Source organism: Heterodontus francisci, chromosome 31, assembly GCF_036365525.1.
Source record: "Heterodontus francisci isolate sHetFra1 chromosome 31, sHetFra1.hap1, whole genome shotgun sequence".
Taxonomy (NCBI): domain Eukaryota; kingdom Metazoa; phylum Chordata; class Chondrichthyes; order Heterodontiformes; family Heterodontidae; genus Heterodontus; species Heterodontus francisci.
The window spans coordinates 36602449-36629974 of NC_090401.1; the positions used below are offsets into that span (position 1 = coordinate 36602449).

Below are 27526 nucleotides of genomic sequence, written 5' to 3' on the forward strand. Positions count from 1 at the left end.
AGGGGCTCTAATGACCCCTGAGATGGAGGAAGCAAGCCAGCACGCCATATCTGGGGCTCCCCCTCAAGGTGATTCCAATGTGGACGCTGTCCCCTCCACCAGTGAGTCAAGCTCCAGCAGCCACGATGCCTGAGGAGAGTTCTGCGCTGATGCAGGATTCCCCCAGCCAGCCAGAGCCCTCCATGCCCTGTGCGCATAGAGGAAGACCACCAAAGTCATCCACAGCCAAAAGGCAATCAGATCAGCAGCCTCACTCCAGTCACGCTGCTAGCACAGAGGTGACAACGCAAAGGAGCACCCTCAAGCATTTAAAAAAAAGTCACAAATGGGATTGCACAGGTGTCACAACAATGTAAAAATGTTTATCACTAGATGTTCTTCACGAACATGTGTGTTGTTTTTACTGTGTGAATGATGTGTGTACCACTCGTCTCATCCCTTTACATCATTGGCCTTTCATAACTGCCTATGTATGGAATGACATCATTGCCATGCCAGTATCACTCATGTGCATTTCCACGGATGCAGTAACATGGACAATGGCTCAGTCTGCTGCTGCCTGTAATGGTTGAGACAAAGATGTTGCAGATGCGGACTGCTGTACAACAGGTGAACGAGGGTGCTGTGTGGTTTGCAGAACACATGGTGGTTTTTATGACGTGGAGAACTTTTGATCAATGAGGCGCTGCCGTGCATCCCTAGCTCGCTGCTCGACCTGAATGTGGTGCCTGGATTCTTTCTGTCCTCCCATGTGCCTTTACTGCTGTAAGCCCTCAGCATCCTCATTGTTCGAGGAGGAGTCGTGCTCATGTCTCTCCTCATCCTGCGAGGCCTTCCCACTATTGAATGCATAGTTGGGCAGAGCACAGCAAATAGCAACAATACGAGCTACCCTTTCCGGCTCGTACTGCAGGGCACCACCCAATCTATCCAGGCAGTGGAATCGTATTTTCAGCATGCTGATTGCCTGCTCAATGGTGGCTCCTGGAGCTCCGTGGCTGGCGTTATATCTCTCCTCTGCAGCAGTGCTGGGGTGTCTCACTGGTGTCAGGAGCCATGTCTGCAAGAGGTATCCCTTGTCTCCAAGAAGCCACCCCTCCATTTGAGTCAGTTCAGTGACAGCAACGGCAGCTGGGACTGGCGCAGGATGAAAAAGTCATGGCAGCTGCCTGGAAAGTGAGAACAGATCTGCATGAAGCACTTCCAGTGATCACATACTAGCTGTACGTTAACAGAATAGAATCCCTTACGGTTGGCATATTCAGTTGGTCGCCTGGCGGGAGCCTTGATGGCCCACGTGGGTGCAATCTATGACCCCTTGCACCTATGGGAATCCCGTGATGGAGCCAAAATCAATGGCCCTCTGGGCCTGGCTCTCAGGGTCCATCGTGAAGCGGACATAGTCACCGGCCCTCCAGTACAGGGCATCGGTGACCTCCCTGATGTAGCGGTGCACTGCTGACTGTGTGACACCACAAAGGTGTCCAGTGGGCCCCTGAAATGATGCAGAGGCATAGAAGTTAAGAGCTGCTATCACTTTGAGGGCCATAGGCATAAGATGTCCATCGAAACCCATCGGCTGCAGGTCATCATTGAGCAGGGCACAGAGATGTGTCACCGCCTCTCTCAACATCCGTAGTCACCTCTGACACTGGTGCTCTGACATCTGCAGTTGTATCATGCGGGACATGTAGATGCACGGTGTTCTATAGTGGTGAGCTGTCCTTGGGGGTTGCTGCTGCTCACGACTGGGAGCTTCTACGTGGGTTGCAGTTGCCTGCTGGTTTTGCCTGCACCGCATATGGATCCTCACGACAAGCAGATGAATATAGGGTGTACCATCCCCATCTCCAAATTGCAATTACACTCAGTTCCTTCACTTCCTCGAGGTTACCTGACAGGCCAGAGATTGATGTTGGCTCATACAACAGGTGCTTTCATGCAGGAACTATGTGGCGTGGCATGGTATTTCCCGTCTTAGCTCCCACATGACCACATCCAGATTGTAACAGCTGCATCGTTTGGCCCACCAGCCAGATAACCTTTACATGCCTACTGTGTCTGGCCCTCTCCCCATACACAGGGTGACTGGACTCACACAATCAATGGCGCAGAATGGACAACCTTTACGGACGGTGGGTACACAGTACCTCCCTACACGTCTGCAGCATTGTGCCCACAGTAATACCATCCCCTCCTACTTCTCTTGATGCCTGCAGAGTTGTGGTCCCAGTACTACTATCCCCCCCCCCCCCCCCACCACCTCCGTGAAAATGCTTGCAGAGTTGAGACCTGTCTTGCAAGACCCGTTACCTGCAAAGGCTCCGATGACCGCAACGGCTGTCCTGCCAACTTTTATAAGTCGTGAACAAGACGAAATGTGAGAGACGCCCATTCTGGAAGATGCTGCATGGAGAAGATAGTGGCAGCGGGATGCATAATGAGGCAAGGTAAGTAGGGCTTTGAATATTTAAATTGGATGCCGGTGCCACTTTCGAGTGGCGGGGAGCTGCTCCGAGGTTCCGCCGCTGCCAGTAAAATGAGGCGAAGCCTTCTCGGCGTCAGGAAGCATGGCGAGCCTCTCCTGGAAGTATTTTCCATGCTCCCCCTGCCATGACCCCCAACATCGTGGGGGCTGGTAAAATTCAGCCCAATGTCATCAGGAAACTCCACCTTGCAATTCTGAACTTCACGTATACTAAATCTGGGCAATATGGTTGGTATCAAAGAGGCAGCAGAAGCAGAAGCTCACCTCCATTCAAAAAAACTTCTCAATGACCTTCCCCTCCATAATAATCTGAATTGTTTAACCTATGCTTACATTTCTTCAATAACAACTTGCGTTTATATCAAACCTTACAATAGTAAGAACCTCCCAAGCCATTTCACAGGAGGGCTGGCAGAAAAAAATCAAAGATATAAGGACCGGTTACTAAAATCAAAGATACAGTAATGAATTAAATGAGGGGACAGAGTGCAACATATCCAAGTTTGCTAATGATACAACATTAGGTGGGAAAGTAAACTGTCAGGAGGAAACAAAAGCTGCAAAGGGATACAGGCAGGTTAAGTGAGTGGGCAAGAACATAGCAGATGGACTATAATGTGGGGAAGTGTGAAGTTATCCACTTTGGAAGGAAAAATAGGAAAGCAGAATATTTTGTTAATTATGAGAGACTGGGAAATGTGGTATTCAGAGGGATCTGAATCTCCTTGTACACAAATTACAGAAAGTTAACAGTTACAGTAAGCAATTAAGAAAGCAAATGTTATGTTAGCATATATTACAAAGGAATTGGAGGATAAAAAGTGAAGATGTTTTGCTGCCAATTGTATAGGGCCTTGGTGAGACCATAGCTGGAGTACCTGTTGCAGTTTTAGTCTCCTTACCTAGGGAAAGATATACTTGCCTCACAGGAATTGCAATGAAGGTTCATGAGACTGATTCCTAGCGTGAGGGAATTGTCCTGTGAGGAGAGATTGAGTAGGCCTACATTCCATCGAATTTAGAGGAATGATAAGTGATCTTATTGAAACATAAAATTCTTAAGGAAATTATAGGCCGGTGAGCCTTACGTCAGTGGTAGGGAAACTATTAGAGAGGATTCTTCGGGACAGGATTTACTCCCATTTGGAAACAAACGAACTGATTAGCGAGAGACAGCATAGTTTTGTGAAGGGGAGGTCGTGTCTTACTAATTTGCTTGAGTTTTTTGAGGAAGTGACGAAGATGATTGATGAGGGAAGGGCAGTGGATGTTGTCTATATGGACTTTAGTAAAGCCTTTGACAAGGTCCCGCATGGCAGACTGGTGCAAAAGGTGAAGTCACATGGGATCAGAGGTGAGCTGGCAAGATGGATACAGAACTGGCTCGGTCACAGAAGTTAACAGTGGATGGGTGTTTTTCTGAATGGAGGATGTAGCTGGTCTGATTAGTAAGTTTGCGGACGACACAAAGGTTGGTGGAGTTGCGGATAATGATGAGGATTGTTAGAGGATACAGCAGGATATAGATCGGTTGGAGACTTGGGCGGAGAAATGGCAGAGGGAGTTTAATCCGGACAAATGTGAGGTAATGCATTTTGGAAGGTCTAATGCAGGTGGGAGGTATACAGTAAATGGCAGAACCCTTAGGAGTATTGACAGGCAGAGAGATCTGGGCGTACAGGTCCACAGGTCACTGAAAGTGGCAACGCAGGTGGATAAGGTAGTCAAGAAACCATTCGGCATGCTTGCCTTCATCGGTCGGGGTATAGAGTATAAAAATTGGCAAGTCATGTTGCAGCTGTACAGAACCTTAGTTAGGCCACACTTAGAATATTGCGTGCAATTCTGGTCGCCACACTACCAGAACGACGTGGAGGCTTTGGAGAGGGTACAGAGGAGGTTTACCAGGATGTTGCCTGGTCTGGAGGGCATTAGCTATGAGGAGAGGCTGGATAAACTCGGATTGTTTTCACTGGAATGACGGAGGTGGAGGGGCGACATGATAGAGGTTTACAAAGTTATGAGTGGCATGGACAGAGTGGATAGTCAGAAGCTTTTTCCCAGGGTGGAAGAGTCAGTTACTAGGGGACATAGGTTTAAGGTGCGAGGGGCAAAGTTTAGAGGGGATGTGCGAGGCAAGCTTTTTACACAGAGGGTGGTGAGTGTCTGGAACTTGCTGCCAGGGGAGGTGGTGGAAGCAGATACGATAGCGACGTTTAAGAGACATCTTGACAAATATATGAATAGGAAGGGAATAGAGGGATATGGGCCCCGGAAGTGCAGAAGGTGTTAGTTTCAGCAGGCATCAAGATCGGCACAGGCTTGGAGGGCCGAATGGCCTGTTCCTGTGCTGTACTGTTCTTTGTTCTTAAGGGGCTTGATAGGGTAGATGCTGGAAGGATGTTTCTCCTGACTGGGATGTTAGAACTAGGGGTCACAGTCTCAGAATAAGGGGTCAGCCATTTAGGACTGAGATGCAGAGAAATTTCTTCACTCGAAAGGATTATGGAGCTTTAGAATTCTCTTCCCCAGAGAGTGGTGGACACAGTCATATTCCAGAGGAAGAGACAGAGAGATTGATTTTTGGATACTAAAGGAATATAGGGGATAGGGTGGGAAGGTGAAGTTGATGTCGATGATCAGCCATGATCATACTGAATGGCCTACTCTTTCTCCTATTGCTTATGTTAAGGAGAGACTCAAAGGACGAAAGTGAAAAAGAGAGGTGGAGAAGTTTAAGGAGGGAATTCCAGAACTTCGGGCCTAGACAGCTGAAAGTTTTATGACATAGATTGGTATTCTGACACTGAATGCTGTTTGCATTCAGTACCTCTAAACCAGTAATTCTGGTATTTACAGGTAAATGATAACATGCAAAGCACATATAAAGTACCTTTATCCGAATGCCTAGCATTTAACTCCTTTTCTAGGAAAATTTGTACGAACATACGAATTAGGAGCAGGAGTAGGCCACTCGGCCCCTCCACCCTGCTCCGCCATTCAACAAGATCATAGCTTATCTGATTGTAACCTCAACTCCACATTCCCGCCTACACCCAATAATCTTTCACCCCCTTGCTTATCAGAATCTATCTGCCTCTGCCTTAAAAATATTCAAAGACTCTGCTTCCACTACTTTTTGAGGAAGAGAGTTCCAAGGGAAACGTGATTTCACTTTCACAACACCATGTTGACTCTGCCTGATTACCTTTAATTTTTCTAAGTGCCCTTCTCTTTTGTCTTAATAATAGCTTCTAACATTTTCCCTATGACAGATGTTAAGCTAACTGGCCTGTAGTTTCCTGCTTTCTGTCTCCGTCCCTTTTTGAATAAAGGAGTTACATTCGCTATTGTCCAATCAAATGGAACCTTCCCTGAATCTAGGGAATTTTGGAAAATTAAAACCAATATCATATAGTTCACGTAATAGTTTTTATAATTTGCTGAATAAATTTGACCAAGTTGTTGTAATGTAATAGATCAGTCCTTTTGAAACAATTCAAACTTAGAAAAGTTAATATTAAATAGATTCCACCATCGACAGGTTTGAACAGGTAATTTCAGAGGCCAGCTTTTGAAAAAAGTCATTAGCTGTAGTATGGGTGGCACAGTGGCGCAGTGGTTAGCACTGCAGCCTCACAGCTCCAGCAACCCGGGTTCAATTCTGGGTACTGCCTGTGTGCAGTTTGCAAGTTCTCCCTGTGTCTGCATGGGTTTTTGTCGGGTGCTCCGGTTTCCTCCCACAGAGCCAAAGACTTGCAGGTTGATAGGTAAATTGGCCATTATAAATTACCCCTAGTATAGGTAGGGGAATATAGGGACAGGTGGGGACGTAGTAAGAATATGGGATTAGTGTAGGATTAGCATAACTGGGTGGTTGATGGTCGGCACAGACTCGGTGGGCCGAAGGGCCTGTTTCAGAGCTGTATCTCTAAATAAAAAAAATAAAAAATTTGTGTCAACAGCTGGGTTAGGGCACTGACCAAATTAGCTGTATTTTAAACCTCTCACCAGTAAAATAGCTGTAACTGGGGGTAGTAAGATAGCCATCAGTTTTAACAAATGAATAAATAGCAACCAATAGCAAGACAGCCTGGCAGTTCTAGCATGCTGCATTATCAAACAGAGAGACTGAGGTCAAATACAAACTTTGACAATTATTTATTATTTGGAAACCCTTACTGGACAAGCCTTTTGTCTGGACTGCTTCCCAATGAATGGACAAATTAGCTTTGAAGGAGAGAGAAATAGTTGCCAAGGCCAGGCCAAACCTACAGAGGTGCACCTTTAATTGATGTGTGGATGGACGGTGATGATTGTGCATTGATTCTGTTGGTTATCCTGTCCAACATTGAAGGGTGCAGCATGAAAGCTCATGGTAAGGATGGGTGATATAAAACAGAAGGGGCATATTAAATATTAAAAATTGGTACATCATTAATAGCTTCCTCCTTAACTGTGAACTCAGTCCTTTTCCTTTTGGCAACCACCCACATTTAAGACTAATTTTACAAGCAACATTTTCTCTGATAAAAGAACAGTTTCATTTTTTTCAAATTATTTTACAGATTAGTTTGTAACAGTTTTAAATATATCCAGTGTGACACAAACACAGCAGAAATATTACTTGTCATAATTGCTTAATATTTCCAAAAGATGTTGTGGATCCAAGACTTCTCTTTCAATGTTTAAGGTTCATGATGTATCAAACTTACTAAAATAACTTGGGCAATTGAACTACAATGGCTGGGATTTTATCTGCCTGACAGAGTCTCGATCTCCGGCAAGAGCCACGTGTTGCCTCCTCTGGGGAAGGCCTGCCGGCTCAAGTGCTAACTCGGCACTTAGTAGACAGTGGTGGGCCTTCCCCAGAATGAAGGACCCCGGTGGCGGAAGACCTACCTGCTGAGAGCTGCTGACCAATTAGAGGCCGGCAGCTCTTTAAGTGAACAGCGCCACCACAGAGGCAGTGGCTGCTGCAGATGGAGCACTCAACCAAGGCCCTGGTCCCCAGCCACAGGCAAGTGTCAGCAGGAAGGGTTTTGTGGGGTAGTGGGGTCGGCAGCAAGGGCAGGGGCTGGCGGCCACAAAGTGCCTTTGAACGAGGACTACCCCCCACTCCCGCACCTGGAGCTGGAAAGCAACCTGCATGGGTTTGCTTGACATGCTCCACATGTGGCAATAGGCACTCCCGTCCCACTGGGCTAACTCCAGCAGTAGCTGGGTGAGGTTTTTAATGGGGAATTAATTTCCCACTTAAGGGCCTCAGTTGGCAATGGGGCAGGAAGGCCGTTCACAGGCCCTCCTGCCCTGGACTTAATTTGGGTCGAGGCAGGAAAGTGACAGGGTCCCCCCCCCTGCCACCATCCCTCCCGAATATATGCCCTCCCTGTCTACAAACCCAGTGCGGAGAAGAGCATAAAATTCCCCCTAATTTTACGACATCTCACCCACATATGTTAAAGGTTTCTCAGAGATCAACAGGTCCTTTCTAGTTTCATTAAAAAAAACAGGAGACCAATGTTAATAAATAACTAATTTATTTGAAATTCTTGGACGAATTTTGAGCAAAACTTCACATATGCTGGAGCTCAGCATTGAATTTTTTTGATGAGTGTGAGGGAATGGATCTTAAAACACACACACAGATATATATGTGATGAGTACATAAAAATGGAAGTTTGCTTTTTATTACATTGCTAATTGATCAAAAATTTCTAGTAATCACACAAATCTTGATAGTATAAAGGAAAAAAAATTCAATTACATTTCTGCAAATGTTTAACAAAAGTCTCAGATCAAAGCAAGTCTGCAGTACAGACAGAATACTTAATTTTTAAATCTCAAACTGATTTTAAACATGGTGTTAGCTATTTCACAATAGAGCAATCATGTCTTTAAGACTTGTATAAATGTTTTAAACAAGCCAAAAAGAGAAAGCTCATCATGTTCCAAGACTGCAGAGGGCCAGAGTACCCCATTTACTCCTTAGTGCAATACTGTTCAGTACAGAAGCAGCTTTATACAATCTCAGCAATGCAATATTCAACCAGTAGATCATCATGTGTGGTGCAGTTTCAGCACACAAAGCGCTCCTATAACGATCAACACTAATGTATTGTTCAGTTTAGCTGTCCTGTGTAATGAGCCAGCCAATGCATTTTCTGGTGTGCAGTTTACAAATATCCCCAATGCACATTGACCTCATGAGATAATCCTTCCTATGTTATTTATTCCATATAGTGTTAATAATTTTGTTAAAAATTGAATCTGTTACAGTGAACACAGTTTTTCATAGAAACCCGGGTACAATAATTTGAACACATCCAAAGCAATTTGTTTGCAATGACGATAAATGCTAAAGAACTCCAGTAAAAGGTATTACATCAAAATGACAAAAATAAGATTTTAATTTGTCTCTGCTTCAGCAAAGAATATGAATAAAGGAACATTTCATGCATCAGTACATTTCTCTAATTTCATTTAATGGCATTGTCTTTATTTTTAAAAATTCACCAAGTAACGTTTCACTAATGAAGTGTCTATATGCTACAAACACAAAAGATATTGAGCGTACATATGGTTCGGTAAATGTGAATTGTATCTAAACCCAAAAGATTCTGGTTAATAAAGACAACAGAAACTGGCTGATGTCAACATCCGCAGCAGTGTCTCACATGCCGTCATCAGTCACCAGCCAACATCCTTGACTCCTTGTACGATTCTCCAGTTTTCTATCAGAGCAGTTACAAATTTTATAAAAGTTCCTTATCAGCAATTCTGCAAAGTATTATCACCATAATTTGTTTTTTTAAACCGTTTGAAGTTGTTAAAAGTATTCTGTCACATTTAAAAAAAGGACACCAACACCTGTAGATTTGGTTTAAGATGTAAAATGATAAAAATAATGTACTACTTAATACAATGTAGCAACTTTTTAACGCTGTAGTATGATATTCTAATATAACCTTCTTAACTGGAGATAGTCTTCCCAGATCATACAGGAAAAAAAAATCAGGATTTTCTTGGTGTTAATCGCAGGTTTCAGTACAGATCAAGTGGTGACCATAACATTTACTGTTTGACTGGTCTGGAAAGTTATAAAATTAACCCTTTCACAACTGTCCTAAAGTAATTTCCTTTGTTTAATTCCATGCTCAAAAACAGGGGCTGGCAGTTTAAAAAGTGTCAAAGAAAAAAAAATCCACTCCTTCCCATCCAAAAAAAAACATTAAACTTGCTTACAGTTTCTATCTTTGAAAAGTGGGTATTTAAAATGAATCAATACCTGTGCCTTGAAGCACACAACCATCACAGTCTGACATGCTATTAAATCTGATCAACATTCGGTGTAGCTACAGTGAAGGTGGTAATGGTATTTTCTGATATACTTATAAATTTGATTTGCTCCTTTCCAAATTTTTGGCTTTCCCAAAAATTTGTGTTTTGACACATTGGTTGTCTTGCGTTATTGCTAGACGCCTTGCTTGATGAATTTGAGCAGCACTTTGCGGTTGTTCAAGATGGTATCATAGCTCTCTTGCAGCCGGCTTTGATGGTCCATCACTTTCTGCTGGAGATTTCGGATCCAACGCAGCAAGGCCAATCGCCGGTACATGATCACCTGGGTTTGGTGCTTTTCCTTCTCTTGCTCTTTGAATCTTTGCTTCTCCTGAAGACTCTGGACTGCATCAAGTATTGAAGGCAGTAAGGAGTCTGCAGCTGGTGGAGTCCCTGGAATGTTTTCAATCTCGATTCCTGCAGCTCGCTGCCACAGATCAAGATTATTGCTGCTTATAGTTCCAGTTGCCTCCCAGATGCTTCCTTCGATGCTGTCTGGGCTTTCAATACTCAGGCAGCTGCTGGAATAGCCATTGTCATCTGAAGGAGAAACAGCAACTTCTTCACATTCCTTAACTGTGCCAGGCTTGCTGTTGTGGCTCATCTCAGCTCCTTCTGGTGGGATTCGGACATTCTCTACAGATAGTGGTCTGATTCTGCCCGATTCCAAAGTTGGAGATCCTTTCACAAGGAAACAATTGCCTGTCTCTTTCTCCACTTGTAAATCTGGTTCACCATGCAGGCTCAGACTGTTTCTGAAAGTTGTCCCATCCAAGTGAAGCTGACCATAGTTTTCATTCTTGTCATACAACTCTCCCATAATGTTAAAATTCTTGTCCTGTTTGACTTCTGTAGTACCAATGGTTTGATTTCTGATTTGAGGGTCACATGTCCCATTGCAAAACAGAGGGTTTGAAGAAATTTCATGGGGCTTCAACTGCTCAACTGCAAACATTCTGATTGCTTTAGAAAAGTTAAAAAAAGGGTAATTGCAGAAAAAAATTACTAGAAACATATTTCATAAACTTACTACAATCTATGTTAACATTTTATAACATAGCACACCTTTGAAATGTTAAGACTGTTAACAAAAAGAGGACATAATGAAAGAAAAGACTTGCATTTATGTAGTGTAATATATGGTCTTTTGAGAGGTCCCAAAGCACTTTACAACCAATGAAGTACCTATGGAGTGCAGTCACTGTTTCAATGTAGGAAATCATGGTGTTTAAGATGTCATATTTTCACTCACAAGTTAGGTCAGCTTAATAGGTGCTGATAGTTATCAGAGCTCATTGCTGTCCATGACATATTCTATTTAGACCACATGCTTGGGAACAAATTAATGTTCCAATCCAAAAATGCAGAGGCAAAATAAACTCTGCAGTTCCCAGGCACGGTATAATTCAGTGTGGCCTACTGCAGCAAAGAGCCTTTATTTTTTGGTTTGTGATGTTGAGTAGTGTACCAATGTATGTTAGGAGGACAGCAACAATTTTTGGCATTGAAGCAGACTGTAGGAAGCCCTGTGATGTTATCTTGATTCTCAAAAGATATTTGAAAAAAATTCAGCACAAAAGACTATTTCAGCTCAAAGCTATTGAAATTTAGAGTATGTTTTGGGAACGGATAGGAAAAGGGACAGGAAGCAGCAGGTATATGTTACAGGAAGGTGGGGAAGGGGTGGGCAAGGGAGTGCACCAAGGTTCAATGTTGAGACCCTTACTGGACACATTGTGGCCTGACTAGAGCACTATTCAGTTTGAGCATGACTTTCTTTGACTCCACTGTTTTGGCTACTTACCTCAACAAGTTGGATTCAGATCAAAGCACATTGGTCAAATTCACAGCCAATATTCATCTAAGGAGATAGCTCAGGAACTACAAAATGAGCCAAGCAAATATGTAAGTGTTTTTTTAAAATTCATTCATGGGATGTGGGCATCACTGGCTAGGCCAGCATTTATTGCCCCTCCCTAATTGCCCTGGAGAAGTTGGTGGTGAGCTGCTTTCTTGAACTGGGTGGAATAATGCCAATTGCAATTTAATATACATAAGTTTAAAGTACTACACATCAGGAAAAAAAACAAATACTGCATGGAGAGTGTTGAAATTGCAAAGGGTGAAGTTGCATGAAGTTTTAGACATCTCAACATTCAATGTCAAATCATCGTTGGTCAACGAGCATCAACACAAATAGAATGCTGATCTATGACCAAAACAATACAGTAAAAGTCAGAAGAAATTCATACTGAAATTGTATAATATTCTGGTCAAACCACGCTGTTTCCAATTATGGAAACCCAAATTCATGCCCTGGAGGCTGTTCAGAAGAGTCATGTAACTGATCTGAAGTGTCAGTGGATCAAGGTTTTAAGAAAGACGGGAGAAATTTAGGCTTTGCAGCCATGAAAGATGGTGACTGGGAAGTGATCTTAAACTGATATGTTAAGTTGCAAATAGTATAGAAAAAGGTAGATCCAAAACACTACTTGAAACCAAACTGATAGTAGGACAAAGGTTCAAACTAGTAGAATGCAAATTTAGGATTGATGTTAGATATTTGTTCTTTACACAAATAATGGTCAACACATAGAACAGACTTCCAGGTAGGTCTTTGGATTCAGATGGTGAGCGGGTTGGAGGGAGGAGAGAAGGAACTGAAAGGTCTTTTTGGAGGGATGAGCTAAGAAAGCCTGGATGTCTATTCTTGCATCTATCAATTTGAATTGTGATCACAAGGCCTAGAGAACACAGACAAAATCTTTAAGCCTTAAGTAAGGCCAGAGATCAGGAGAAACTTCTTCGAACAGTAAAAAGTAATTAATCTATTCTTTCAGCTTTCACCAAATACATTAATGTCCTTCTGACATTCCTACTTTCCTACTAATGTCCTACTTTCGTAGGCAGTCTTGAAATTGCATATAATAGTCCAAATATGGTCTTGGCACAGAATTGTTCCGGATTAAAAAACTTCTCTTGATCTTTCAGCTTATATGTGCTCAAAACTCATCCCAGTACTGGATTATCTTCAACAGCCTCACAATGACTGTTCATCATTACTGTGAATGATCACTAATTACATCCAAATGTTCCTACCCTGCCAACAATGCCCATCCACTATGTAGGTTTCAAACTTGCTGAAATTGGCATTATCTACAATACATTCCATTTACTATTCTTAAACCTGCCAATTCAATTTGTCTTGATCTTGTTGAATGTCATTAATATTACCTGCACTGGTCACCAAGCTGCAGTTTGATGTCATCAGCAAATTTGTGTTATTATTGCCCTCCAACTTATTGTTAGTAGGATAATCAGTAAGGGAAACAAAGAAGATGGTTACAAAACTCCAGAATCAGTGCTCGAAGCACCGTCTGTCTATTGCCAGGCCAAAGTTCAATCCAGCCAGTTCATTTGTAATTTGTTACATGCACCTTAATCTCTTCGATACAGACCTTTATCAAATAACCTTAGAAAATCCATATATATTCTCTTCATGACCTCAGCCACTAATTTGGTTATCTCAGGAGAAAGGAAAAGAAGGCAGGCTTCAAAACCTTAAATGAATGTCAATTCCATCATCAAATACTGGAGGATCTCCACATTACTCCTTTAGACTAACTGGAGTATAATTTCCTTATTTTCATGTCTCTCCTTTAAGAGTGAGTTTGCTAGCACCACCTGTGCTCCAGTCAGGTTATCTGGGGCAAGAACAGGAACTTTTGTCTTTTGGTTTATATGATTACAAATAGCTAGGATCAAAAATGGAAGACAGACTGTGAGAGAAGGAAACGTTTAGATAAAGCTATTTGGATGCTGGGGGCAAGATGCTTAAAAAGTTAGTGAATGTAGTATGTTGTCAATTTAAAATGTAATTTCTGAAAAAGGTGTCATAACCCAGCAGTATATTCTGAAAAAGAAAGCAACAGCTACCAACCATTACCTGCCTCGTGCAAAGACTGTCCACTTTTTGTTTGCTTGGATACTTCAAAAGAAATGGCTTTACATTAAAGATGTGCCACAAGATAACTATCCCAGTTCTGGCTGCGAGTCTTCAGTTCTGGGTATAAACTCCACGGGCACATGTGGCTCACATATTCTACATATAAATTCATATCTTGAAAGACTGCAACTGTGTGGCTGATTTGTCCAAAGGAACTATTACTCTGAGTAGATGTAAAATGGCAGCTTTCAGAAGAGAGTATATTAACACCTTCGTGGGCTGATTCAGTTTTCTCATACAAGTAGCTTGCTGTGATCTCTTCTGTGGGTCATTGTAATCTAGAATCCATTTAGGATGAAACGTTAAGCTGAGACCTTGCCTGTTCTCTCAGATGAACAAAGCATCCCAAGGCAATTGTCTGAGGAAAGCAGGGGCGTTTTCTAGGTGTCCTGGCCAACACGATAACCTCTTAAACTTCACAATAAACATATTTCCAGGTCATTTTTCTTATTTACTGTTGGCAGGACTATGCTGTGTGAAAACTGGCTGCTGTGTTTTCCTTACATTATAATGGTAACTGCACTTTGAAAGTATTTCATTGGCTTTGAAGCAACATCAGACATCCTGAGGTTTTGAAAGGCACTTTATAAATGAAAGTTCTTTCTTTTCTTTCAATTGTAGTTTAGCTTCTGTACAAAGTAATGATACATTCCCTTCTTCCAAGGCAATAGGAGACAATTGGTTGGGTTTTGTTCTCCCCCAGGCGTCGGGTTCCGTGGTGGAGGGGGGGGGGGGGACCTGAAGATGGCTCAGGATGAGGCCCGCCACAGACCTCGACCCCATGAGGGCCCAGCCCGATCCTCCCAATGGCGGCGAGGCTCCATGGCGGCCTCCCCGCCACTGGATGACAGGACCACAATTAACATATTCAAATGAATAAATTATTAAATTTAAATAGACTTACCTGCGATCTTGAGGGACTGCCGTGGTCTTTGACGCAGCAGCCAGCACGCCCACACCTTCAGATCCCCGTCTGGGGAAACGTGGTGCCACACTGGTGGGGGGTGGGGGAAAACGGGGACAGGGTCGGGGCCATGTATACGTAATGGGTGTAGGGGATGGTGGGAAAGGTTGAACCTTAAACGTTGTGCAGTTGGTGGTGGGGAGGGGGCGGAGGTCAGATGTAAAAGGTGTTTTTGGGAGGGATAAAGGGCAAATAGTTGTTATAAATGTTACTGGGAGATGGGAAAGGGGCATTAGAAATGTATTTAATTTTGGAGGGTAGGACTTTAAAAATTTAAGTTGGGCGGCAGGGCTGGTTGCCCTTTAAAAAGGGCACCAGCACCTACGCACAGGCAGCTGACACCATTGCTGGGGACAGACAGCCTGCCCCCTCCACGAAATTGGGGAGGGACAGGCCACCCCGGCTATCTAAGTGAGACACTGTGCTCGAGATTGGGGCAGCTCTTTGGCATGCAGCCCGCACAGGCAGGCCGCCATTTTTTGAGCTCGCTGCCGGGCTTTTAAAATCCATCCCAACATGTGGTTCACACGATTAACTTAATCGGGGCTATTTATTAGACCCAGCTTCCTTGGACCCAAATAAGGTATAGAATGAAGATGCAGAATTCAGCTCATAAGAACTCTACCCATGAAATTAAAACCAAGCAAGTTACATAAATAAAGGCATTGGAAAAGACTTTTTAAAAAAACAAACAATTCAGTTAGGGAATTTATTATGAAACAGTATTCCCATTATTTTAAGTGTCAGAAAATATCTTAATAGAAGTGTCATTTAATTCCTTGTACAAGGATTGCCTGCACGCACCTGCACACAATGACGACCAAATTATTGCCTGAAGATACGACCTGTCTCTCAGGTAACTCAAGCCAATGCTTTTAGCTCTGAGTGTAGCATAGAACGAGCTTTCACTGATCCATCCACTGACTTATTTTCTGCCTCCAACAGACAAAGGAAAATAACATAATGTTAAATAAGATCCATTGAGTACAACATCACATCGGGCTCCTTGCAACCTGCTGATGTGCCATGTAACAGTGCTTGTTTTACTTGGGGCCCAGTGAGGCACCATAGTAACAGGATGTGTCCGACGACTTCACCAGGCATGAACACATACCGCTTTCTGAAATTAGAATATCACCTGCAAGTAGTTTACAAAAATTGAAACAAATTGTCCAAGGCTATAAAGCAAATACCACACATTTGTGGGATACTGAACAATACCCTTTGTTGTTCATTGGGTATGTGAGCTGCTCAATTGTCCATTATTTTCCTGAGCATTGCTATCAACACCAATTAGAGGACAAAAAGATATGATAAAATAGCAGTGACTGAATATGAAGCACTAAGCGCTTAACATTTTCATGCTGAGTTTTGACTATTTTGATGACTCAGCCAGAAATGGGTTATTTAACTTGTACTTTATGTAAAGCTATTTCTTTTGAAACCACAGAATTTAATGCAAATATCAGCTTTGTTAAAATCAATATATTTATATTCTTGTAACAATTCTCAATGAAGGAACATTCTCCAACGATGCCAGGTAATGACTTCGTTTATGGAACATTTCCAGGCTTCAAGCAGCCCAGAGCAGTCAAATATTTTATTTGTCTTCAATTTTTATTAATTTGTCTCATTGAACCAACTGTACTATATAGTTTAGATAAAAGTCGCTGGCAATTACTTTGTGGTAACTTTTACTCACATTTTCCTCTTTTTACAAAAAAATGGGTTAAATGCACCTTATTCAACTTTACAATCAGCAAATTGGTCAGCGTTCGAAATTTTACATTGGGCAATGTCATGCAAAGTTGATTTCACTGCAGATCCCTGTAGATGTTATCAAGAAAAGGCATGACGTGACTCATTTGACCTAGAAGAAAAGGTCCATAAACATGCTCAAGAGGCAGCTTGTATGGCAATACAACACAGACAATGTGGCCTCTGTGTTAGTTACTGAGAGATCCTGGAAGGAAATCCGTAAGAAGTTCTATAGTGCAAGAAAGAGCAACAAGGTAAGGCAACAATATTGTAAAGTAGTACTACTACAGGATGGATATGGAAATTAAAGAAAGTTGGAGTTGCCAGGGCAGTTAATTTTCTTGCTATACATCACTGCCTGGGGAAGTTTGTGTTATGAATGGTGCACTCCTTATGACCCCTGTGTCCCTGCCAAGCTCCATAACCTGCACTATAAGATATGGTCACAGAACCCAGGCTCTGTACCAGAAAACTCCTTTCAGCTGACTAATGCCAAACCTGATTTAGAGTTGAACACTCAACTTTCCATTTTTCACCTGGCCCCAGTTAAATCTCTTAAGAGTTTCTTTGGAATGACATTTGACAAGGCCTTATGGAGGTAAAAAGCTTTTTTTTTTTGCTACTTGCTAATTTTTCAGATGGAAGCACTCCTCAAAGTTGTGGTATAAACTGCTTTCAGAAACATTTCAAATATTAATGCACAAAGTAAAACATCGCCCCCGGTCATTTCAGATATGCCAACAGAATTAATTGTGAACTCCGTCAAATTCAGAGCCGAGTACTACCCTTCCAGGAAAGCAAACAGTATCACAACATTGTGAAACAAAGCAAATTTATTTGGCTTGATTAACCACATTTCCATTTACTATCTTCTGGCATCAATATATGGAGAAGCTGTTGTAACATGAGGAAATACTGCGAGGAAAAAAAAACTAAAGTTTAAATTAAAATGACTGGACATCACCTTCTCAAAAACAAACCTATTTTTAATGTGAACACTAAAAAAAAAGTAAAGAGGGAAGTGACTAGCAGCTCGGTAAACTGACTGTGGGTAATAACTGCTTGAAAATCCTAGCATTTTTTTTTTTCACAGCAGTAATTTATTTGCAGTGTTAAGGGCTAAAAAGGCAGACAATACATTGGGAGAGGAATAACATGTCATGTTATATACCAGCATATTTCTACGCATGCTACCTCACAGTGATGTGCCTCTGCATCTTCATCTAACTCAAGTTACAAGAACAATGTTGAAGATTTCTAGTGTCTTTATGTTCAATCATGTATTCTTATAATGTAAGCGATGGAATCCTTAGTCTATTTTAAGGCAAGATCTATACTTCTTGTCCTTTCATTCCAATGGGGCAGTTGTACGTGGATTACACAACCATTATCTATTCAATTGTTGAAATTCAAACATGGAACAGTACAGCCATTTCAATGACTTCACATTGATATCAAGTTCAGGGAAGGTAGAATTGAGTTTCTCGTTAGTACATTTATTTCTTCTGATACTGTTCATTTTAATGATCTAAAAGGCAAGTATAAATGTGGGGTTCAGTTATACCCAACAGTAAAATCTTTGGCATTTGAAGCCAAATGTTAAAACTATGGCTAGCACTGCAAATACCTCAATAAAATATATGTTTCTATTCAAAATTCCATTAAATCTCATTAAGAATAGAGGCTTATTTACCACCAATCCAATTGTTTTTGTCACTTCCTACTTTGAATGTACTTTCTCTCTCTTTGGATCACTGTACTGCCATTCATCATTTGACAAATAAGAGGGCAGGTTACCAATTGCACTTAGATTTCTTCCAATGCTGAACTTGAAGCAACCGGACAACAGGTGGTGTACGACTGCACACTACAGTAACCAACCTGCTGATTTTTCCTCTTACTTCCTGTGGGGAAGCATCTCCAATCAGTTTGGTTGGAAAAACTGAAGGCACAAACACACATCCTACTTCTCTGTAGCACAATGCACTGGAGCACCAAGTTGCACCAGATGCAGCAACAGCAATACAGTGCTTTTTGTGGATTTACACCTTCAATGACTATTAATCACAAGAGCACTGGGCAGAATAGTGTTTTAAAATCTTGCCTAGGCACAGGATTAATAGTGAGCTCCCTCTGAGCTAACAACATTCAGTTAATCTGTCTCAGCTCTTCCAATTCTTCAAAATTCTGTGCACACCACTTTTGCTCAAATCAATGAAAGCTTCTCTTCCAAGAGTTTTTATTAGAGCAGTACAATGGCAATGTTTTTAAATAGAGGATACATTCCAGTCGCAACCAAATGGCACATTAAGTGGCAAAGTCAACTGGACAATATGAAGGCAGATGCACTAAATAGATAAATATTGTTTCCACTCAATCCAATATGTTTTTAGTTAATGTTACCAGCACACCAGAAATAATTTCAAAATGGTGATAGATTATGAAGTGTGGCAGGCTTACCACAAATTGATTATTGATATCAGGATCTCTGTGAATGATTCCCAGTATCAGGGTCAGTGATTAGATGCCACAGAAGATACAATGCCATCACAAGTCAGCAAAACAGTGTAGAAACTGCTGGTTTTGTTCTGAATTAGTCAAAACATGAAGCATTAGTGTGGTCAGTTCTGATCCTAAAACTATGTAATGCATAGTATAGTGAACCTTAGATGTTGGCATGTTGCCCAGCAAGATAAAGCTCCTTTTCTCTGTTCAAATATTATATGTTTGTTTACTAAAAATGTTTCCAGTCATAAATGTTTTGTGCTGATCAAGGCGAGGAATGAGATAACTGGGAAATGGAAAACACTTCCATTTTTGCACCAGCACTGTTCTGATCCATTGTATCACCAGTTGCTGCTTTTTAAATTTTCATTTATAAAACATTTGTACCAATCCCTGTGTTTTTAGTATATATATATATATATATATATATATAAATAAAGTATGCTTCCACTGCTATGTCCAGACTGGCCAAGAGAGGGTGGGAAAATGGCGCACTGACACGGAACACAAAAGTCCGAGTGTATCAGGCCTGTGTCCTCAGTACCTTGCTCTATGGCAGTGAGGCCTGGACAACGTATGTCAGCCAAGAACGATGTCTCAATTCATTCCATCTTCGCTGCCTCCGGAGAATACTTGGCATCAGGTGGCAGGACCGTATCTCCAACACAGAAGTCCTCGAGGCGGCCAACATCCCCAGCTTATACACACTACTGAGTCAGCAGCGCTTAAGATGGCTTGGCCATGTGAGCCACATGGAAGATGGCAGGATCCCCAAAGACACATTGTACAGTGAGCACGCCACTGGTATCAGACCCACCGGCCGTCCATGTCTCCGCTTTAAAGACGTCTGCAAACGCGACATGAAATCCTGTGACATTGATCACAAGTCGTGAGAGTCAGTTGCCAGCGTTCGCCAGAGCTGGTGGGCAGCCATAAAGGCGGGGCTAAAGTGTGGCGAGTCGAAGAGACTTAGTAGTTGGCAGGAAAAAAGACAGAGGTGCAAGGGGAGAGCCAACTGTGTAACAGCCCCGACAAACAAATTTCTCTGCAGCACCTGTGGAAGAGCCTGTCACTCTAGAATTGGCCTTTATAGCCACTCCAGGCGCTGCTTCACAAACCACTGACCACCTCCAGGCGCTTATCCATTGTCTCTCGAGATAAGGAGGCCAAAGAAGAAGAGAAGATGCTAATATATACTCACCCACATTTTAATTTTGATTTATTTTTCTGCTGCTGTTTTTGAAGTTTAAACAGTTAGTAAGTTGTATTATACCTACAGACAGAACAAAACCAGTTGTATGAAAATTATGCCTCATGATCATCATTTCATGGGATATCTTCCATTTCTTCATCAAAACCACAATTGGCTTGTGGTCATGATTATCAATATTTAAGAGATTTCAGCACAGGAAAATAAATTAAAACTGTTTCAGAGAGAGATCATTTTCTACTGCTGAACTCAATGAAAAAATAGGCACAGCTCAAAAATGAAAGATAATTTGTTAATTTTTAAAGAAAAGTTTCAATAAACTTTATTTCTGATCAGAATGCTGAGTATTTCCAGAATTTACTGCTTTTGTTTTAGTTCTAATGAGCTGGTTGCATTCTTACATATTAGCTTTAGAATCTGAGGGTTTGTTCTAAAAATATCAGAATGATTTTTATGAAGTAAAGAGATGAGGATGAAATCAAATATGCTTCACAACCTTTATAGTGACTTTGCAGTTACATCCTATGGTCTGATTTTTGGATGATTGGTAAGGATACCGCCCAAATTTTGAAAGGGGTTTAGCAAGCCTCAGACAGGTAAAAGCATTTTCTCCTTGGTGCTCACATTGGTGGTGACAGCTTACTGTTAGAATCAGATAATTGGGAGAGGCTTGTGGCCTTACCACTACATCTGATTTTCTTATTTTTGTCAATTTCCCATCCCTTCCTCCTGAGATACAGACTCATTGCAAGGTTACTGTTTCAGTCACATCAGGCACCCTCTAGTAACCTTGTTTGAGAGCCCATTCTTTTTGGGTGAAACATGATGTGTCTATTGACTATTGTCATGACTATTCAACTGTGAAGAGCATCATAGTTCAGGCTGAAAAGTATACATGGAGTTCCAATATGGACCATGGGGTATTTAAAAATAGGACCAAACTTGGTAGTGATGCCTAACTGTGAAGGGTCATACATGAACAATGTCCTATTGGGCAAGGTACCAAAAGGCAGCTGGCATCCATAAGGCTGTTCACCATAAAGGGAGAGGAGGAAGAAAATTTATTCCCATCAATTTTCCATGTCAAGTCATGTGGCCAATTGAAACCAATGCAAAATAGACCAGAAACAATACTCCCTGTAGGAAAATCCTGGTACACAAAACTAAAATAATTCAAGGTAAAAAAGCTGTGACATCACCACATTTCCTTTCTTTGGATGATTGTATGATTCTAACCTTCTCCTTACTCCCTAAGGTCAGCACTCAGATATTTGACATTTACAGTAACTGCTGAAATGTTGGACAGCGACACTTTCTCAAACACTGTGGTCAACATATTCACAGACACATTTGTTGTCCCAAATGCCATTTTTCTTTTGACCTAAATTCATACTTTTTATAGGCTGTTTTGTACCCAAAGATCTGAGAAAAGTTAGTGATGGGGATGGAACGGAGCAACCTTCCTACTTTAGACACCCAGATGGGATTTCCCTCTCATGCGCTTCCCCTTAATAATAGTAATAAGCAAATGAAAGCCGATTAAAATGAATGGGAGTAAAATCATGGGCTAGTGGCAGGATGGGGTGCACACAGGAGCTGAAAATCCCTGTTCCAGTTTCAGTGTTAAACAGCAAAGGTGAACCACAGAGAGAAATAATTTTCCCAGCAATGTACTTTAACCACTTAGTTGCAGTGCGAATTATGTTCATTTCCCACACGAGCCACCCTTGCGGCATCTCTCCATGATTTTTTTAAGATTCATTCATGGGATGTGGGCGTCGCTGGCTAAGCTAGCATTTATTGCCCATCCCCATTTGCCCTTGAACTGAGTGGCCATTTCAGAAGACATTTAAGAGTCAACCACATTGCTGTGGGTCTGGAGTCACATGTAGGCCAGACCAGGTGAGGATTAGGCAGATTTCCTTCTCTAAAGGACGTTAGTGATCCATATCCCTTGATTCCCTCAGTACCCAAAAATCTATCAATCTCAGACTTGAATATACTCAGTGGCGGAGCATATAAAGCCCTCTGGGGTAGAGCATTCCAAGGATTCACAACCCTGTGTATGAAGAAGTTTCTTCTCACCTCAGTACTAAATTGCCAACTCCTTATCCTGAGACTATCAAACCTAGTTTTAGACTCTCCAGCCAAGGGGAACAATGTCTCAGCATCTATCCTGTCAAGCCCTTGAAGAAATTTACACTTTTCAAATTGATCACCTCTTGTTCTTCTAAATTCCAAAGAATATATGCTCATACCACTCAGCCTTTCCTAATAAGACAGTCCTGTCATCCCAGGAATTAACCGAGTGATCCTTTGCATCCCCTCTAAGGCATGTATATCCTTCCTTAGGTAAGGAGACCAAAATTGTACATAGTAGTCCAGACGTACTAAGGAAGGAGGCATTGCTGGATCTGGTTCTGGGGAATGAGGTGTCAATAGGGGAACATTTAGGGAACAGTGATCATAGTATCCTCAGGTTTAGGTTAACTATGGAAAAGGACAAGGAGCAATCTAGAGTAAAAATACTTAATTGGAGGAAGGCCAATTTCAGTGGGGTGAGGATGGATCTCTCCCAGGTAATTGAAATCAAAGATTGGCAGGCAATGCTTTAATGGAACAATGAGATGCCTTTAAAGAGAAGATGGTTTGGGTACAGTCGGGATTTCCAGGATGGGAAAAAGGTAGGGCAAGCAAAGCAAAAGCTTCATGGATAAGAGATAGAGAATAAGACAATGGGTTAGCAATACAAGTGAGAACCAGGCTGAATATAGAAAGTTCAGAAAGGAAGTTAAAAAAGGACGTGAGAGGCAAAGAGAGAGTATGAGAATAGACTGGTAGCTAACATAAAAGAGAATCCAAAAGTCTTCCATCAGCATATAAATAGTAAAAGGAGAGGGGAGGCCGATTAGGGATCAAAAAGGGGATTTGCGCATGAAGCCGGATGGCACGGCTGAGGTATTAAGTGAATACATTGCGTCTGTCTTTACCAAGGAAGAAGATCCTGCCAAAGGTAGTTGAGACACTGAACAAGCTAAAAATTGATGAAGAGGAGGTATTAGATAGGCTGGCTGTACACACTGTTGGTAAGTCACCAGTGCTAGATGAGATGTATCCAAAAATGCTGAGGCAAGTAAGGGAGGAAATTGCAGAGGCACTGGCCATAATCTTCAATCCTCCTTAGATATAGTGATGGTGCCAGAGGACTGGAGAATTGCAAATGTTACACACTTGTTCAAAAAAGGGTGCAAAGATTAGCCCAGGAACTACAGACAGTCAGTTTAGCATCATTGGTGCCAAATCTTTTAGAAACAATAATCCGGGGCAAAATTAACAGTCACTAGGACAAGTGTGGATTAGTTAAGGAAAGTCAGCATAGATTTGTTAGAGGCAAATCGTGTTTTACTAACCTGATTGAAGTTTTTGTTGAGGGTAATGTGGTTGATCTGGTGTATATGGACTTCCAAAAGGCATTTGACAAAGCTGAAGCCCATGGAATAAAAGGACACTGGCAACATGGATACGAAGTTGGCCGAGTGATAGGAAACAGGGAGTATTGGTGAACAATTGTTTTTTGGACTGGAAGGAGGTATGCAAGGGGTTCCCCAGGGATCAGTACGAGGACCACTGCTTTTCTTGATATATAGTAAATGATCTAGACTTGAGAGTGTACAGAGCACAATTTCAAAATGTGCAGATGACTCAAACTTGGAAGTATTGTGAACAGTGAGGAGGATGGTGATAGACTTCAAGAGGACATAGACAGGCTGATGGAATGGGCAGATACATAACAAATGAAACCTAATGCAGAGAAGTGTGAAGTGATACATTTTGGTAGGGAGAATGAGGAGAGGCAATATAAACTAAAGGGCACAATTTTAAATGGGGTACAGGAAAAGAAAGACCTGGGGGTATATGTACACAAATCATTGAAGGTGGCAGGGTAATTTGAGAAAGTGGTTAAAAAGGCATATCAAATCCTGGGCGTTATAAATAGGGGCATAGAGAACAAAAGTAAGGAAGTTATGATGAACCTTTATAAAATGCTGATTCGGTCTGGCCTCAACTGGGGTATTGTGTTCAATTCTGAGAACCGCACTGCAGGAAAGATGTGAAGACTTTAGATAGAATGCAGAAAAGATTTACAAGAACGCTTCCAGGGATGAAGGAACTTCAGTTATGAGGATGGATTGGAGAAGCTGGTTGAGAAGAGATTTGACAGAGGTGTTCAGAATCATGAGGGGTCTAGACAGATTAAATAGAGTGAAACTGTTCCCATTGGCAGAAAAGTCTCCTACAGTGAACAAGGTTTAAGAAGAATACTGGGCCTCAACGAAAAGCAAGAATTACCTACAAGCAAGGACTCTACAGTGAGCTCAAAGAACCGTAACAAACTCTTCAGATATTGCCTCAAACCTTTCCACTTTATCGTTCTTCTGCCCTTTCCTGTCTCTATTTGCATGTGCGTATCGCATATGCACGTGAGCGTGGGGGCATCATGTATCTGTAGGCATCAACCAAATTAGAGTTAAAGTTAAAGTTTTAATAAATTTCAGTCTTTCTTCTTTAAACCTAAGAAAGCCTGTATGTGCTGGTTTCTTTGCCTTATAATTGGAAAGCGGTGAACAAGGATTCACCAAGGGGAAGCTCAAAACACAATGCATTTAAAAATAAAATCCTGTTACAGTAAGACCAGGTGAAGCCTAAAAAGGAACCCTAGACCTCTTACCTGGTCGTAACAACTGCTTCCAACGCATTTACATCCTTCCTTAATTAAGGAGTCCAATACGGTACGCTGTACTCCAGATGTGGTCTTACCAATTCCCTGTATAACTAAAGTAGAACCTCCCTACTTTTGTATTCAATTACCCTCGCAATAAGCGATAACATTCTATTAGCTTTCCTAATTACTTGCTATACCTGCATACTAACCTTTTGCGATTCGTGCACTAGGACACCCAGATCCCTCTGCATCTCAGAGCTCTGCAATCTCTCACCATTTAGAGAATATGCTTCTTTTTTGGCAGGAAGAATAAAATGGACAATTTCACATTTTCCCTCATTATACTCCATTTTCCCACTCACTTAACCTATCTATATCCTTTTGTAGCCTCCTTATGTCCTCTTCACAACTTACTTTCCTACCTATCTTTGTGGCATCAGCGAATTTAGCAACCATACCTTCGGTCTCTTCATCCAAGTCATTTATATAAATTGTAAAAAGTTGAGGCCCCAGCCCTGATCCCTGTGGCACAACACTTGTTACATCTTGCCAACCAGAAAATGACCCAGTCATGCCTACTCTTTTTCCTGTTAATTAACCAATTTTCTATCCATGCCAATATGTTACTCCTTACACCATGAGCTTTTATTTTCTGCAATAACCTTTGAAGTGGCACCTTATCAAATGCTTTCTGGAAATCTAAGTACAATACATCCACTGATTCCTCTTTATCCACAGCACATGTTCCATCTTCTGAGAACTCCAATAAATTGGTTAAACATGTTTTTCTGCTCTACTATATCATCATTAAGAATAGCTAACATTTTCCCTATGATAGATGTTAAGGTGACTAGCCTGTAATTTCCTGCTTTCTGTCTCCCTCCCTTTTTGAATAAAGGAGTTACATTCATTATTTTCCAATCAAATGGAACCTTCCCCGAATCTAGAAAATTTGGAAAATTAAAACCAACGTATCAATTATCTCACTAGCTACATCATTTAACACGCTAGGATGAAGTCCATCAGGAACCGGGGACTTGTCAGCCCACAGCTCCAACAATTTGCTCAGTACCACTTCCCTGGTGATTGTAATTTTCTCGAGTTCCTCCCTTCCTTCCATTTCCTGATTTACAGCTATTTCTGGGATGTTACTTGTATTCTCTATAGTGAAGACCGATGCAAAATATCTGTTGAATTCATCTGCCATCTCCATATTTTCCATTATTAATTCCCCAGACTCACTTTCTGTAGGACCAACACTCACTTTGTTACCTCTTTTCTTTAACTATTTGTAGAAACTCCTACTGATTTTATATTTCTAGCTAGCTTTCTCTCATACTCTAATTTTCCCCTCCTTATTAATCTTTTAGTCATTCTTTGCTGTTTTTTATATTCTGTACTATCTTCTGACCTGCCACCCATCTTTGTGCAATGATATGCTTTTTCTTTAAATTTGATACTATCTTTAACTTTTTAAATTAACCACAGATGGTGAGTACTACCCTTGGATTTTTTCCTTTCTCATTGGAATGTATCTATTCTGTGTATCTGAAATATCTCCTTAAACTTGCACATTTCTAACTTTTGCCAGTTCTGTTGAAGGGTCACAGACCTGAAACGTTAACTCTGTTTCTCTCTCCAAAGTTGCTACCAGACCTGTTGGGTTTTTCTGGCACTTTCTGTTCTCATTTCAGAGTTCCAGCATCTGCAGTATTTTGCTCTTATTCTAGTATTGCCTGCTCTCTGGTTGGTTCCAGAATGTGCTGTTCTAAGAAACTATCCCGAAAACATTCTATGAACTCTTCATCTAGGCTGCCTTTGCCCATCTGATTCTTCCAGTCTATATGTAGATTAAAATTCCCCATGATTATCACCGTACCTTTCTGACACACTCCCATTATTTCTTTCTTTATACCCTATCCTACCGTGTGGTTACAGTTAGGGGGTCAGTACGTCACTCCTGCCAGAGACTTCCTGCCTTTTCTCATCTCTGCCCAAACCACTTCTATATCCTGGTTTCCTGAACTTAGGTCATCCCTTTCTACTGTGCTAATACCATCATTAATTAACAGAGTCACCGCTCCAACTTTTCCTAGCTTCCTGCCCTTCCTAAATGTCATGTAACCTTCAATATTCAGGTCCCAATCTATATCATCCTGCAGCCATGTCTCTGCAAGGGTTATCAGATCGTATTTATTTCTATTTACGTTGGCAGTTCATCTGTTTTGCTACGTGCATTCAGATACAGAGCCTTTACTTTTGTCCTTTTATTATTTTTGTAACACACTGCCCCTCTTCCTCCTCCTCACCAGAACTCGCCCTCCCTCCTCCTCCTCACCGTAGCACACCCTCCCTCCCCTCACTGTTACAGTTACATGCCCCTTTAACATTCCTGGCTCCAGTCAGCTACATCCTCTTCCCCCTCCTCCAGCTCCCAAACGCTCAGCTCCGCCACAAGCTGCTGGGTGACAGGTTTAAAATAACAGCCCTAGAAAACAAAACACACCAGGCACCTGACTACCAACCCACCC

The 27526-nt window shown here is 41.6% G+C and overlaps 1 protein-coding gene across 5 annotated transcripts in view; it reads right to left on the bottom strand.

Annotated features, from left to right (window-relative positions):
• Positions 1-8112: 8112 nt before the first annotated feature.
• LOC137346968 (UPF0500 protein C1orf216 homolog) overlaps positions 8113-27526 on the bottom strand; it is a 129736-nt gene continuing 110322 nt past the window's right edge. For 3 of the 5 annotated variants that reach the window (XM_068010932.1, XM_068010929.1, XM_068010930.1), the window contains exons 2-3: positions 15604-15735; positions 8113-10792 (exon numbers count right to left, since the gene is read on the bottom strand). In XM_068010932.1, the coding sequence (XP_067867033.1) occupies positions 9963-10784 (822 nt within the window). In that variant the 5' untranslated portion in view covers positions 10785-10792; positions 15604-15735 and the 3' untranslated portion in view covers positions 8113-9962. The remainder of the gene's footprint in view (positions 10793-15603; positions 15736-27526) is intronic. The other 2 variants (XM_068010931.1, XM_068010933.1) reach the window with 1 other exon arrangement.